Source organism: Pristis pectinata, chromosome 3, assembly GCF_009764475.1.
Source record: "Pristis pectinata isolate sPriPec2 chromosome 3, sPriPec2.1.pri, whole genome shotgun sequence".
Lineage (NCBI taxonomy): Eukaryota > Metazoa > Chordata > Chondrichthyes > Rhinopristiformes > Pristidae > Pristis > Pristis pectinata.
The window spans coordinates 21,432,699-21,448,416 of record NC_067407.1 but is presented as its reverse complement, the minus strand read 5'-3'; the positions used below and the strand labels follow the sequence as shown (position 1 = coordinate 21,448,416).

At 39.2% G+C, this 15,718-nt stretch overlaps 1 protein-coding gene across 8 annotated transcripts in view; it reads right to left on the bottom strand.

Annotated features, from left to right (window-relative positions):
* LOC127568085 (CMP-N-acetylneuraminate-beta-1,4-galactoside alpha-2,3-sialyltransferase-like) overlaps window positions 1–15,718 on the bottom strand; it is a 377,111-nt gene that overhangs the window by 210,543 nt on the left and 150,850 nt on the right. For 6 of the 8 annotated variants that reach the window (XM_052011378.1, XM_052011379.1, XM_052011381.1 and 3 more), the window contains 2 exons: window positions 11,569–11,611; window positions 7,257–7,364 (listed from right to left, as the gene is read on the bottom strand). In XM_052011378.1, the coding sequence (XP_051867338.1) occupies window positions 7,257–7,364; window positions 11,569–11,611 (151 nt within the window). The remainder of the gene's footprint in view (window positions 1–7,256; window positions 7,365–11,568; window positions 11,612–15,718) is intronic. The other 2 variants (XM_052011382.1, XM_052011383.1) reach the window with 1 other exon arrangement.

The following is a 15,718-nucleotide window of genomic DNA, read 5'->3' as shown; positions in this document are numbered from 1 at the left end:
CACACCTATGCTCAGTGTCCAAGCACTGCAATGTGAAGTCAGAGATGTTTGAGCTGAGATGACTGCACATCTGGATCATGTCCAGGGACAGTTCTACATCAGAGTGACATAAAAAGACTGCTGGAAATGGTCAGCAGGTCAGACAGCAGGGAAGCAGTTATCATTTCAGGTTGTTAACTTCTCATTTCATGACTTACATGATCTGCAGAGTTTTATTTTGCTTTCTGGATTGTGTGGAACTGAAGAATCAGTTGCACTTTGCACTTTTTCAGCTGCGAGAGAGCGGAGAGTGCCGGAAATTAACGACGAACGAGTGTCTTTTTTTTCTAGCGTTCAGGATAGCGGCGAGTGACTGCACAGTCGCATGACGTCACTCGGAAGCACGCAGGCGATTGAAAAAGACCACCATATCCAGCAGGCAGCATCGGAGCGGGCAGCAGAGTGAGAGGGAGCAGAGTGGTTTGGGCTTTGGGCTCAACGGGCTTCGGCGAGACAGGGTAAGAGGCGAGATTTATAGAGTGGGTGTGAGTCACCGGTTTATTTATCTCAGTAGTATAGTATTGGACAGTGCTATAGCAGTACGCATCTGGGGTTGGTCTTATGTTTAGAGTGCCAGATGTGGGGACCCTGGGAGCCGACCAGCTTCCCCGATGACTACATCTGCACAAAGTGCATCGAGATGTAGCTTCTCAAAGAACGTGTTGAGAGTCTGGAGCAGCAGCTCGATGACCTTCAGCTGATTAGGGAGAGCAAGCAGGAAATAGACAGGAGTTATAAAGAGTTTGTAGAGAGTACCTCTGTGGTGGTCCCCCTCAAAAATCGGTATCTCATTTTAGATTTCGTTGGAGAGGGTGACCCGACAGAGGAAGACTACGGCAACTGGGACTTTGGCACCGTGCCTGGTACTGTGGTCCAGCGGAGAAAGAGTAATGCAGTGGTTATTGGGGATTCTATAGTGAGGGGAAGAGATAACAGATTCTGCGAAACCGACAATGAATCCTGGATGGTGTGTTGCCTCCCTAGTGCCAGAGTACGGGATGTCACGGATCGGGTCCAGAATATTCTGAGGGGAGAGGGTGATCAGCCAGAAGTCTTGGTACGTGTAGGTACCAATGACATAGGTAGAAAACGAGAAGAGGTCCTGAAGGAGGAATACAAGGAGTTAGGAAGGAAGTTGAGAAGTAGGACCTCTAAGGTGGTAATTTCAGGATTACTACCTGTGCCACATGCTAATGGAAGTAATGGAAGAATAGAAAGATCTGGCAGATGAATGCATGGCTGAGTGACTGGTGCAGGGCTTCAAATTTCTGGATCACTGGGACCTCTTTTGGAGGAGGCATGAGCTATTCACTAAGGATGAATTACACTTAAACTCCAAGGGGTCCAATATCCTGGCGGGAATGTTTAACTTAGCTGTTGGGGAGGGTTTAAACTAATCTGACAGGGGGATGGAAACCAGGATGTTAGGATACAAGATGTTAGGGTAAGGGAGGAGGTTTATAGAAACAAGTCCAAGATAGTGTGCAGTGAGGATGGCAAGAAGGACAGGCAGGTGAAAAGTCAGGATAATTTGCTGAACAATAGAAGTACAACAAAATCAGTAGCAGATACTGGACTAAATGTACTATATTTAAATGCACGTAGCATTAGGAATAAAGTGGATGACCTAGTGGCACAACTACAGATTAATAAATACAACATTGTGACAATCACCGAGTCATGGCTTTATGACGGATGTGATTGGGAACTGAATGACCAGGGGTACACAGTGTATTACAGGAAGGATAGACGGGGAGGCAGAGGGGGTGGTGTGGCCATGATGGTTAGTAATGATATAAAATCAATAGAAAGGAAGGACATTGGGTCAGAAGAGGTGGAATCCTTATGGGTGGAGCTAAGAAATAGCAAGGGTAAAAGGACAATAGTAGCAGTTATATCTAGGCCCCCTAATAGCAGTCAGGATGTGGACTATAAGTTGCAGTTAGAAATAGAAAAAGCGTGTCAGAGTGACAATGTTAAGATAATTATGGGGGATTTTAACATGAAGGTGGACTGGGAAATCCAGCAAGGCAGTAGATCTCAGGAGAGAGTTTGTGGAATGTCTACGGGACGGCTTTTTGGAGCAACTTGATGAGCCCACCATGGAATTGGCTGTTTTGGATTGGGTGCTGTGTAACGAACCGGAGGTGATTAGGGAACTAAAGATAAAGGAACCATTAGGAACTAGTGATCACAATATGATTGAGTTCAGTTTCAAATTTGAGAAGGAGAAGTTGATAACTGATGTATCGATATTTCAGTGGAACAAAGGAAATTACAGTGGCATGAGAGAGGAGCTGGCCCAAATTGACTGGAAGAGTAAGCTAGCTGGAGGGAAGGCAGAGCAGAAATGGACAGAATTTCTACAAGAAATAAGGAAAATGCAGGATAGATATATTCTAAGAAAAAAAGGTTTTGAATGGAAAAAAGGCACAAATGTGGATAACGAGAGAAGTGAAGGCTAAAATAAGAGCAAAGGGAAGGGCATACAAGGAAGCAAAAATTAGTGGGAAAACAGAAGACTGGGAAACTTTTAAAAACCTGCAGAAAGAAACTAAGAAGGTCATTAGGAAGGAAGAGATGAATTATGAAAGGAAGGTGGCAGATAACATTCGAAAGGATACTAAGAGTTTTTTTAAATATATGAAGAGTAAAAGAGAGACACTGGTTGATATAGGGCTAATCGATAATGGTGCAGGAGAGATAATAATGGATGATAAAGAGATGGCAGAGGAACTAAATGAGTATTTTACATCAGTCTTCACTGTGGAGGACATCAGCAATATACCAGATAGTCAGAGGTCTTAAGGTATGGAACTGAGTTCAGTTAGGATTACTAGAGAGAAGGTGCTAGGAAAGCTAAATGGACTAAAGACTGATAAGTCTCCCAGACCGGATGAGGTGCATCCCCAGGTTCTGAAGGAGGTGGCTTTAGAGATTGCAGAAGCACTGGTGATAATTTTCCAGGAATTAATAGACTCCGGCATGGTTCTGGAGGACAGGAGGGTCGCAAACGTAGTTCCGCTGTATAAGAAAGGTGGGAGGCAGCATAAAGGAAATTACAGACCTATTAGTCTGACATTGGTGGTGGGAAAGTTATTAGAATCGATCCTCAGGGATGAGGTTATGGAATACCTAGAGGTGCAAGGCAAGATAGGTCCAAGCCAGCATGGTTTCGTGAAGGGAAGATCCTGCCTGACCAACTTATTGGAGTTTTTTGAGGAAATCTCAGGTAAGGTGGAGAAGGGAGAGGTTGTAGATGTTGTGTATTTAGACGTTCAAAAGGCCTTCAACAAGGTGCCGCACAAGAGGCTGACTAATAAGATGAGAGGTCATGGAATTACAGGTAGGATAAAAGAATGGGTGGAGCATTGGCTGGTTGGCAGAAAGCAAAGGGTGGGAATAGAAGGATCCTGTTCTGGTTGGCTACTAGTTACTAGCGGTGTTCCGCAGGGGTCGGTGTTGGGGCCGCTTCTTTTTACTCTGTACGTTAACGATTTCGATGATGGAGTAAATGGTTTTGTGGCTAAGTTTGCAGATGACACCAAGATAGGTGGAGGAGTAGGGAGTATTGAGGAGATAGGAAGGTTGTAGAGAGACCTAGATAGTTTAGGAGAATGGGCAAGGAAATGGCAGATGAGATTCAATGTTGAGAAATGTGCAGTTGTACACTTTGGAAACAGAAATAAATGGGCAGATTATTATCTAGAAAGGGAGAAAATTCAAAGTACAGAAGTACAAAGGGACTTGGGGGTACTCGTGCAGGATACCCTGAAGGTTTACCACCAGGTCGGATTGGCGGTAAGGAAAGCGAACGCTATGTTGGCATTCATTTCGAGAGGTATAGTGTATAAAAATAGGGAAGTGATGAGGCTCTACGGGGCACTATTGAGGCCTCATTTGGAATACTGTGTACAGTTTTGGGCCCCATATCTTAGGAAGGACGTGCTGATGTTGGAGACGGTTCAGAGGAGATTTACGAGGATGATTCCCGGAATGAAAGGGCTTACGTATGATGAGCGTTTGTCGGCTCTTGGACTGTACTCACTGGAGTACAGAAGAATGAGAGGGGACCTCATAGAAACATTTAGAATGTTGAAAGGACTGGATAGAGTAGATGTGGCCAAGCTTTTTCCCTTGGTGGGTGAGTCCAGGACCAGAGAGCACAACCTTAGAATTAGAGGGTACAGGTTTAAAACAGAAGAGGAGAAATTTCTTTAGCCAGAGGGTAGTGAATTTATGGAATTCCTTGCCACGTACAACAGTGGAGGCCAGATCATTGGAGGCGTTTAAGGAGGAGATAGATAGATATCTAATTAGTCAAGGTATCAAGGGATATGGGGATAAGGCCAGAAATTGGGGTTAGAATAGTTTTTTTTCCCTCATGGAGCAGACTTTCCACCCCAATTCTCATTCCTTTTCTTTCTTTGTCCCCCCTTTTCTTTGGAGCAGACTCGATGGGCCAAATGGCCTACTCCTGCTCCCTTGTCTTGTGATCTTGTGTGACTCCTCTCAGCTTTCAGCCAGCCATGGCTGCTGTATGAGCAGCAACCCAATTTATTTGAATGAGTTGAAGTTAAGTTCTGTGTTTATTATTTTACTTTACGTTTATGCCTTTTAACTTTTCTTGCACTTCAATTTAATTTATTTTTCTGTTCTTAATTGGTTAAATATTTGTTTTAATTACCTAAATCCATTGAATCTGTTTTGCCACCTAAGACCTGGTCACAACACACAGGCTGCTCTGACTCACAAAGATGCTCCTGCACTGTCCTTCCCATGAGCACTGCAGTGGGTGAGAGTGCCCACAGTTTTAGCATAGTGCCAAGTATATGTAGCAGACTGGACTGCACTCAATCCAGTCCATTTTTACATCTTTGTGTCAACATTTTCTCTACATAATTATTCTGAGCAGTAGACTGACTCAATGATTTAATTTGTAAGACACTGATTCATTGCCCTCTGGGTGAAGAAATTTCTCTTATGACTAACTCTTTATTTTGATTGTAACCCTCTGGTTTTTAATGTCTCAGCCAGGGAAACTGCCCTATCAAACCATAGTTATAGTTGACAGTTTTCTTACTGTCTGACTCTCTGTAGCTACGACTAAGACATCTATTTCCTTGCACTTAAATCCTCCTACAAAAAAGGCCAACATATATATGCTTGTTGAACCTGCATATTAACTTTCAGTGATTTATGTACAATGTCACCCAGATGTTTCTGAACATCAGTATGTTTCAGTTGTTCACCATTTTAAAAAATTTCCACCTAACCTGTTTTCTACCGAAATGGACAACCTCACATTTTTCCACATTATATTCCACTAGTCGATTCACTTTATGTCTATCTCCTCCAAAGCATCTCTGCATCCTCCTAACAACCAAGTCAGCCACCCAGCAAACTTGGATAAATTATACTCGTTTCCTCATCCAAAATATTGACGTAGATTGTGAACACCACAGGCCGCAGCACCAATCTCTGCAACAACCCAGTAATTAGAGTTTCCCAACCCAAAAATGTCTACTGTCCTACCCTACCCAGTTTATTACTGCTCTGGCTTCTGCCTGTTGATCAATATATACCCCTCCCAGGTCCTCTAATTTGGTTTAATAATTCCCTGGCACCTTACCAAAGTGCTTTTGAAACTCCAAATAAATCACATTCACTTGTTCACCCTTATCTGTTCTATTACGTACAACTGCAAAAAAAAAACTCTTAATAGGTTTGTCAAACATGATTTTCCTTTCAGAAATCTATGTTGCCCTGCTGGGATGCAGATCCTCAAGCCTTAGGAACGTATCTAATACTACTCTTTTTATGAATATTAACTTGCTAATCTTTTCCTCTTCATATGTCTAATGAAGTTTTGACAGTCCCCTTTTATGTCTTTGCTATATTATTCTTATTTCCTTTTCATTATCAATTTCTCAGTCCAACGTTGCTGAAATCCAAAATTTTTCCAATCCTTGGGCTTACTGCTCTGTTTGGCAACATTATAAACCTTTCCTTTTGATCAAATATAATCTTTCTCTATGCCAAAGTTGAACCACTTTTCCTGGTTCGTACATTGGGCTTTGTACATCAAAAGCGATAAATATATCGTAAACAAGCAATATATCATCTCGGCTTCAGGACAGCACTGCAGGGGTTCCTCTGGACAACATCCAAGGCCCTTCACCTACCTCAACAATGAGCGCTTGCTCCCTCAAGAGGCAGAAGAGGTGATGTTAACTGATGATCGCACTGTATTCAGATTGTTTGCAACTCTACAGATAATGAAACAGACCTCACTTATAGGAAGACTGATGCAAGCAGCAGGTGACACTCACACCACATAACATGTCAGGCATTGATGATATCGAACACAACTTCCTCTTGACATTTGATGACTTGCCCAATGACAAAATTCTGCTAAGTGTCACCATTAACTATAATTTTTAACTGAACCAACCACAAAAATACTTTAGCTACAGCAGGACGTCAGAAACCAGGTATTATATGGAAAATAACTTAATTATCAACTCTCTGAAGCCTTTCTTCTGCTTACAGGACATGTCCGATGTAGAATGAAATACTTTCTACTTGCCCTGATAAGCACAGCTCTAACAATAATCAAGATCAATAAGATCGGTTTGTAAGACAAGTTTTTCACTGTACCTCGGTACAAGTGACAATAATAAACCAATACCAATACCAATCCAGAACAAAGCAGATTGCTTGAATGGCAATCAGATACATCACTTTAACTATTTACTCCCTCCACCAAGGGCACACCCAGTGTCACAATATGTATTATTTACAAGAGGCAATGCAACAATTCGTCAAGACCTCCTAAATTTACAAACTCAACCACTTCAAAGAACAAAGGCAGTACATGTCTGGACCCCTCCAAGTAACACACCATCCTGACTTGAAAACATATTGCTGTTACTTCATCATCACTGGTGGAAATCCTTGAACTCCCTCCCAAACACATCTTTTTAAGTAACTTTGAGGGCATTAATTGATGGCAATATATCTGTTGCCAATGAAGCTCATATGCTACAAACATTTAGGTTACACATGCAAACTATGCTCATTCTGAATTTATATCCTAAACATTAATCTCCACACTGTGAGAATCTGTCTCCTATATTGTTAGGAAGTATTATACTTATTCTCTATCTTTGGCACACTGGGATCTCACAATGTGTCCATTGAGTTTCTGCACTTACCGAGTGTAGTTCAATGTGGGGAGGCAGGGAGAAAAAAGTCTGTCTTTCTGGGTATCAGCAAAGGCACAGCCATCTCCTCTGTTGTCCACTACTGATTTCTCCAGTTCCCTAAGAGTTACCCACAAATTAAATTTTCAGAACTTACTAACAATAATGATATACAAGCACTGCTAAATCAAGTATTCCATACTAAAACAGTTTGAATATTGTAATCACTGGTTTATACCTGTCAATAATATGCAGGTTTCTGCAGATACCAGTCTGTTATACTGGTATCTGCAGAACCTGCATATGTATTGTTCAAATACTCTTAAAATATGAAAACACTAAATAAATAAAGGAAAAAAATGTAGTTCTCCAGCCTGCTCTGCAATTTTAATACCATGACTAATTCTCTAACTCAAAGCCATGTTCTTGTCCAATCTCCATAACCCCAGACTCCCAAAATTCTATTGATCTCACCCTTAAACATATTGAATGACTGAACATCCACAGTCCTCCAAGTAATGAGGGGAGACCTAAAATACTAATTTATTATCTTCAGATTATGCCACCAATGTTCTAGATTCAACAGTCAAAGGTAACAAAAAACCCCTGGCATTGATCATCAACTTTCTTTTCAGACTTGCCAAGAATTATGTAAAAAGTCCAAGGGGCAGTGCAAATCATTTGTGCAGCTTATAAAAATTACGTGCATAATCAGATAGCCAATCTATCTTTAATTAGATCTAATTTGGATTTAATGTTTGTTGAACAAGGATTATCTGTATTTATATCGCAGCTTTATGTAGGAAAGTGGCTGAACATGATTATTAGTGACATAATCACTAAATGGCACTTGAGACAAAGGAGCACATTTAGAAAGAGTGGCAAAAGCTTGTCCATTTAGCAGTGTTTTGAAAGAAACCAAGCAATGTGAAGAGTCAATAGATTAAGGACAGAATGCTATCACATTAGCCCTATAGGCTGAAGATGCAATTGCCGGAAGTTAGTAAAGAGTTGAGCATCTTGAACTGCTCCATCACCTGCTTTGACTAGTGTCTACACACTGAACTTCCTTCCAATGCATTGCAATTTATCACACATTAGCCCCCATTTTCTTGTAAAAGGCTGCTCATGCTTTGATTGTTTTTGAAGGCTGCAAAGATCTTTGTCCTCTATTCCATCACTTCCTTTATCACTAAAATAGTTTTATTAAGCATATTTTTCTACTCAGCTCATCAGATATTCCAGCATCCATCTAAATCAGAACCTGAAATTGCAGAGAATTATGCAAAGATAGAGCTACAGTTAACTTAGCCACTTCCAATTTATAAATAGCAATAGGTCCATTGAGTTCTTAAACAGCTGGAACCAATTTATACCAATAAATGAAAACCACAACCTTATTTTCCAAATAAGTATAAGATTTGAAAACCTGTTATCTTTGCTAAATCCTCCAGGGAAGCTCAGATGATTCAATTGTCTCAGTAAGGTTGAGCGCGAGCAACAGCAATCACATACCATGGCTGAACAGTATGCCAGGTATCTGTCCTATCAAACTTCCTTACATCTACACAAAGCATGCAGCTGATCACTTCAACTCTTCCTTTCAATTATTTTACTGAAAGAGACAGATGCCACTGTGTTAATAACTTCTTACAATACAAAACAGTCAAAATTCATTTCAGCAATGATAGTAACATCAAAATAAGGAAGTCATCTCCTTGTGCTTGTTCTGTCATGGCTGATCTGCGACCTAACTCCATGTACTTGACTTCATCCCACAACCTTCGCTATCTTTGTTTAACAAAAAAAATCTATTAATTGCAGATTTAAAATTAACACCTGACCTAACATCAATTCTCATCTGAAGAAGTGTTTTATACTTCCTTTTGAAAGAGGTGTTACTTTTCTTCAATCCTTAAAAGACTGTCTCTATAACTTAAGCCATCCACCCAGCAGAAATGGTTTCTTCTATTTCTCTATTGGTTTTCTTTAATATCATAATCACTGCAAATGTGCGTTTATCAGCATGAAGAGCTTGAACATTTTAATAGAAGACATATCTGCACTCTCCTCCATTTGCTCAGTAACTCCTCACCATTACTTGAATGAAAGCAAGTACTCAAACAAAAAAGAACTTGGATTTGTAGGACAACAAAATCTGAAGCGGGCAGCTGGAGCATGTCAGGCAGTACAAATTTGACATTTTAACAGCTGTGACTGTACTCGGGGAGGAACATTTCCAGATTAATAAGAAAAAACACTGACACAAAATAAGCAGGCAAAGGCAATAAAGGTAAATATATTAATCATGCACTTCACACAAACATCTGTTCTGAGAAAAATATTAGAAGTAGTTTTGTCAGGGCTCCCCACAGTTTATTGGGTAAATACACGCTGTCGGCAGAATAGGATAAGGAGAATCAGGAGGTTTCAGGCTCAACATCTACATTCCATGCTGAGTTAGCAGTTCTCAGCCAGAATTGAACGGTCAAGCTAAACTAAATAACGAGAGGCTAAAGGGGACAAAGAAAATCAGATGGACTTCCAATTCCTGAATAATTGCCACTATTGGAAGGTATACAGAAGTGAACACCAACGAGAGCGCCTTGAATGGTCACACTTTCCATTTCCCAATATTAATATCCCTTACACCAACGATCATACAATTGTTCCTTCCAAAACCCTTACTTAGCAAAAAAGCAATGGGGGCTGAAGTAGGGACATAGAACATAGAAAAGTACAGCACAGGAACAGGGCCTTTGAGCCACCATATCTGTATCGACTACAATGCCAAATTAAACTAATCCCATCAGCCTGCACATGGTCCATATCCCTCTATTCCCTGCCTGTTCATCTGTCTGTCTAAATGCCTCTTAAACATTATTATATCTACCATCTTCCCTGGCAGCATGTTCCAGGCACCTACCACTCACAGTATAAAAAATGTGCCCCACCCATCAGGTGTACAAGATGATAAGAGGCATTGATCAAGTGGACAGTCAGAGACTTTTTCCCAGGGCAACAATGGTTAACACGAGGGGACATAATTTTAAGGTGATTGGAGGAAGGTATTAGGGGATGTCAGGGGTAAGTTATTTTACACAGAGTGGTGGGTGCGTGAAACGCACTGTCGGCAGAGGTTGTGGGGGCAGATACATTAGGGATATTTAAGAGACTCTTAGATTGACACATGAATGATAGAAAAATAGGGGGCTATGTGGGAGGGAAGGGTTAGATAGATCTTAGAGCAGGATAAGATGTCAGCACAACATTGTGGGCCGAAGGGCCTGTACTGTGCTGTAGTGTTCTACGTTCTATCTCCTTTAAACTATCTCCTTCTCACCTTAAAGCTATGCCCTCTAGTATCTGACATTTCCACCCTGGGAAAAAGACTCTGACTGAAATAGCAACATTGTGCAGGTGGAAATAAATGTCTTTTGTTATGATTGGGCTTTAATATTTGAAGGCCAATCATCGCAATTGGGTAAATTGTGATAAATTAATTATTTATAGGGTAAAATATTAGAGATATTCCCTTTGTTCCACCCATTGCCTTCACTACTATCTTGACCAACTTTTTTTTCCTCTCTTTTTCAGTTCTACTGAAGGGCCTCAGACATGAAATGTTAGCAGTTTCTCTTTCCACTGATGCTGCCAGACCTATCAAGATTTTCCAACATTTTCTGTTTTTATTACAGGAGCAGGAATTAGATACCCTGTTCAACATCTCAAGCAAAGGGGTTTTCTACAAATTGGGGATGCTTTATTTCATTAGTAAAACAGTCTTTTTCGTCATCTCTAGCTTTCATAGCTTTGGAGATATGTTGTATGAATTTAAAGGGGTTTTGCTCTAATACGTAAAAATGCTTAAAAAAAAACAAACGAAGGAGCCACTGAATCAACTGAACATGCATTTGAAATTTATATTAAAATATTTAAATGCAAGACTAATTTTTTTAAATATAAAACTTGACTGCCCTACTTGTTTTTATTGTCTGCTCAATTTCATGAAATCAATTAAAGCACCTTAATTAACCCACGATCTATAAAACCCTATAAGCACTAAACAATCAGAATCTAATTATTAATTTTGATTCACAAGAGCTGCAACCTGAAATATGCCACAGAAAATTCAACATGCACAATCTAACCTCTAAATATCCTTATCTGCTGCTGAGGATCATAAATTACAATTTTAGAATGTGTGTCCTGGCTGCCAAGTCTCTGGCACTTACTGTCACTGGATAAAGTAGTCTGACCCAAGTCAGGATTCAGTACCTAAAGTATTACTAAGGGCAATTTATTTTAATTAAATAATGCTTACATTCTGGAATCAAGCTTCAGCAGAAATCCCAGTCGGTCATATTCTAGAAAAAATAGAAAAGTCACATAATTAAACAAACATATTCTCCTACCAGCTTACTACAAGTTAAGATAACTTAGTAACTTGATAACAGTATTATTTAATTCAGAACCCACTTTTAGTTTCTTCCCAAGATTTCCAAACATTTATAGAATCTACAAAGGACTGCTTTTTTATGAATATTCAGTACTCAAAGAGTTTCTGTTTTACCACAATTCACATATGACTGGAAGAATTTTTGGTTAAATCAATATTTACCATTGTACATGTATTACCTGAAGACCCACACTCAACAATTCAGAAACTGCTTCTTCCCCTCTGCCGTCAGGTTTCTGAACTGTCCATGAACACTACCTTGTTATTCCTTTTTTTTGCACTACTTATTTGTTTTTGTAATTTATAATAATTTTTATATCTTTGCACTGCATTGCTGCCGCAAAACAACAAATTTCATGTATTATTTGTCAGTGATAATAAATCTGATTCTAAATCTGTTCCGATTCTGATTTTTGGACTCTAATACCATAAAGTTAACAGTGAGATTATAAACTCAGAGTCTGTAATAATCTTGCCAGCAGTAATTAATTCATCAAATTAAATTTAAACAGGCCCTTTCTCATTTATACATTGAAACTTACAACTTTCATCTCTCAACCTGGGCTACAGCAATGTGTCGTGAGAGAACTAAGTCAACAAATGTATCTGCAAATGAAATGCTGACATTTCCCAATACTATAACAGATTTGAGTCTGATATTAATACAAAATCTGTACTAGAAGAGTGTATTAGCTCAACAAATCATTAGTGCAGATGGTCAGCAGTATTTATACTTAGAAATAAAAATGATGATAGTTGTGATAAACCAAGAAGAGAAAATTCAAATGAAATTTATGATATGAGAAATTTGTAGCAGAGGTGCCGTAGTTGCTATTCCCTTCTGTTCGATTCAGTGATATAGCGTAGTAAGTCACAGTTTCCACATAAAGGCACAGATCTTCCACTGATCATAAGCCAGTTGCCTGTGTTGAAACTTGCTATTATTTAGATAGGCTTCCAGGTGTAGTGTTCCACAGATATGCCAGCTCTGAGCTGATTTAGTGAGGCTTTGTGCAGCACAAGGCCTTTTCAATCTTAACTGGTAAGGACTGCCACCAGAATTGCACTGAGAACCAGTTAATACCTGCCCTTAGGGCTGTAGACCCATTTCACTGTGTCAATGCTTGATCGGCCAAGGTTTCACCAGCTTCCACAGCTATCAAAGAGCTGGACTCTCAGAGGCATTCACAAACATTCCAAGCAAAAAAACTTACGAGTAAAAACACTTAAAAACAAAGAAACATTTCAAAGCAAATATATTTGAATCGACTCCAATAAAAAAGGAAGTGATTGTTCCTACATCTTGTGCCCAAAAACATTATTTCCAGTTGAATTCAATGAGCCACAAGACATGTGTCTGGGGTCAGTGGACAGATTTTCCAGTCTGTGCTGGGACATCTGTGGAAGCCTTACTCCCTGTTTGACTCTAGCAGGAGTCTAAGAGCAAAACACATTTGTCCCAGAAGCAGCAAACAGCTGTGATGAAGTTCAGCTCCTCTACCTATTCTCAAGAGACCCAAACTTCTGCACAGTTAAGTAGGTAAAAGCCAGCAGCTCTGAGTAGATCTGCCAGATTTTAATTGGGAGACCACGCCCAATGGGATTTATTCTTAATGCAGAGCCTCCTTGCCAAAAAAGTGTTATCATTGCCAGTGCAGTGTCCTTAATGCAAAAATCCAGTATAAATTAGAAAAATAAATCCTCCTTTTATAGAAAGTTTCAAAGTAAATAAAATTACAAAATTCTTTTGTAATTCCGAAAAGCTACAAGTTAGCGATACAAAACTCAACTTTTCTTATTTGTGCTCCTTCACCACTCATATCTTTCCATTGATAGAAATACCTAGCACAAGATCCAGAACAGTACATAAGGCTGGGGTTATCCTTGAGCAGTGGGCAAACTTAAAGGCGTTGAATCATTAGCCTCTTGTTGTAATTGCACATCTTGTATATTTTAGCACAGTCCCATTTCACAATGTCAGTGCTTGACCAGTTGTTTAGGACTTTTCAAGTAGTCCAATAACTTTTAGTTATCAGATTTGAGCCTGTAGATTCATCTTCAGAGGCCACGTGAACACTAAATAGAATATGAAAATAATATGGCAGACTATGCTATGCATACAGCTTCACCTATCTTTTGCAACTCTTCAATACCAAGGGACCCCTATGCCTAGTTGCTGTGGCAGAGCAAGTCACAAGCAGTGATTAGACCCAAGATGGAAATCATGGCCCAACCTTGGAACATCCTGACGGCCTTGTAGTAGCCAACCATCAAAGGCCTTTGAACTATCTTTAAATATCTCTGATTATCAGACACTTAAAAACACCTTATTAATTAGATTAAAAATAAAATGTTAAATCAGAAACTTAATTACCTAAAACTGAAGAAAATTAACTTAAAACAAAAAAAAGGAAAGTAAATTAACCATTTACCCGCACTTACCTTTTAAATCAAATGAATGGGGTTGCGCCACTCATAGCTGAGGGGCAAGATGGAAAGTGGATCCAGCCCCTCCTTTCAATATATTTGAGATCCATCTATGGACATAGTGACAATCCTATTAGCAAAGTAGTAGGACAGATGTGCTAGAATCTGACCTCCAATTCATTCCCTACACCTGCATCTCAACTGACTGGTGCAGATATCAGAGATAACTAACCAGTGAGGATGATTTTACTGCTGGTTCTCTACAGAATGGCTAGCAAAGAGTAAAGTAGATCTTAGTGCATAAGGGTTTACACTTCTGAATGTGGAATTAACCAAGTATTTCTGGCACAAAGAAAGAACTTCACCTAACAATTATCATGTGCCATAATGGATCCTGATATGTTTTTTGCTATATTTGGATGATTTGGAATTGCCAGAAGGAACAGATGATTCAAGTTTAATTGAAAATTGATTTTTGAAAGTACTTTTTTTTATTTGAATTAATTTTATGTCAAGGCAAAGCACAGCAAACACAATACACAGAATTTGAATTAGCCGAGTATCTCATGCCATTATTACTTGTTGGTGTATGTTTAAATCTTAAAATGGTTTTGCATGGCAAGTTGCTAGAAGTGCCAGTCATTAACAGCACAACAAGGGTAACAGATCAATCAAAAGAGTATCTCCAAAACCAGACTGAAGGATTGGAAATAAAAACCAGAGCAGTTGGAGAGAATTAAGAGTGGATGAATGCAATGTTCTTCCTTCCAGCATCTATTAAATTGTTCAAAATGGTACACCACTACACTAGCACTAGGGTATCATGGAGCTCATCATCAAAGAAATAACCTAAAGAACTCTTCATTGGGCAGAACCCAGTTCAGGTTTTCCCATTACCTCAATTGTGGAATATTCATTCCCATTACTAGAACGGTACTCACTGGTACAGATAAATCTTTTCTGTCCCATAAGTACTTCCTAAATATTAGTTGGTTGCTATCTTTACATAAACCTTTGGCATTTCTTTTTAAAAGAACTACCCATTCTTCTTTCATCTCCACTTGCTCTACCTCATGGAAGTATAGAGATTTTAGTTTTAAAAATTCTCCAATCTGTAACTGGTATTGCAACTTATGAAAAATATTGTTGGACACTCATAGGATAACAGTGGTTTTTGTCTGTCATGCAAAGAACCACTTTACTCATTTCTTATGGAATGCTGTTTTATGCTTTTTTCCACTTTTGCTTGCTTCTGCTTTTACTCAAAATAGCAGTTAATGTGTATTATGTTAATCAGTACATTTGTTTCAAGGAAGACATTACACAAGGAAAAGGCTATTTTGCATTACCTCCAAGTATTTCCTTTCAGGTTACCCCAAACAAAATCAAAACTTATTTGGAAATAGGAAAAGTTTTAAGATAGATTTATGGGAAAGATTAACCATTGCTTTTGAAAATTAATTTCCAATGTGAAGCTCTGATTCCAATCAATACCCTAATAACTATTATAGTAAAAATACTGAGGGAGTGCTGCTCTGCTACAGGTGGCAGCTTTCAGATTAAGCTCAAGCATGTAAAAGATCCCATA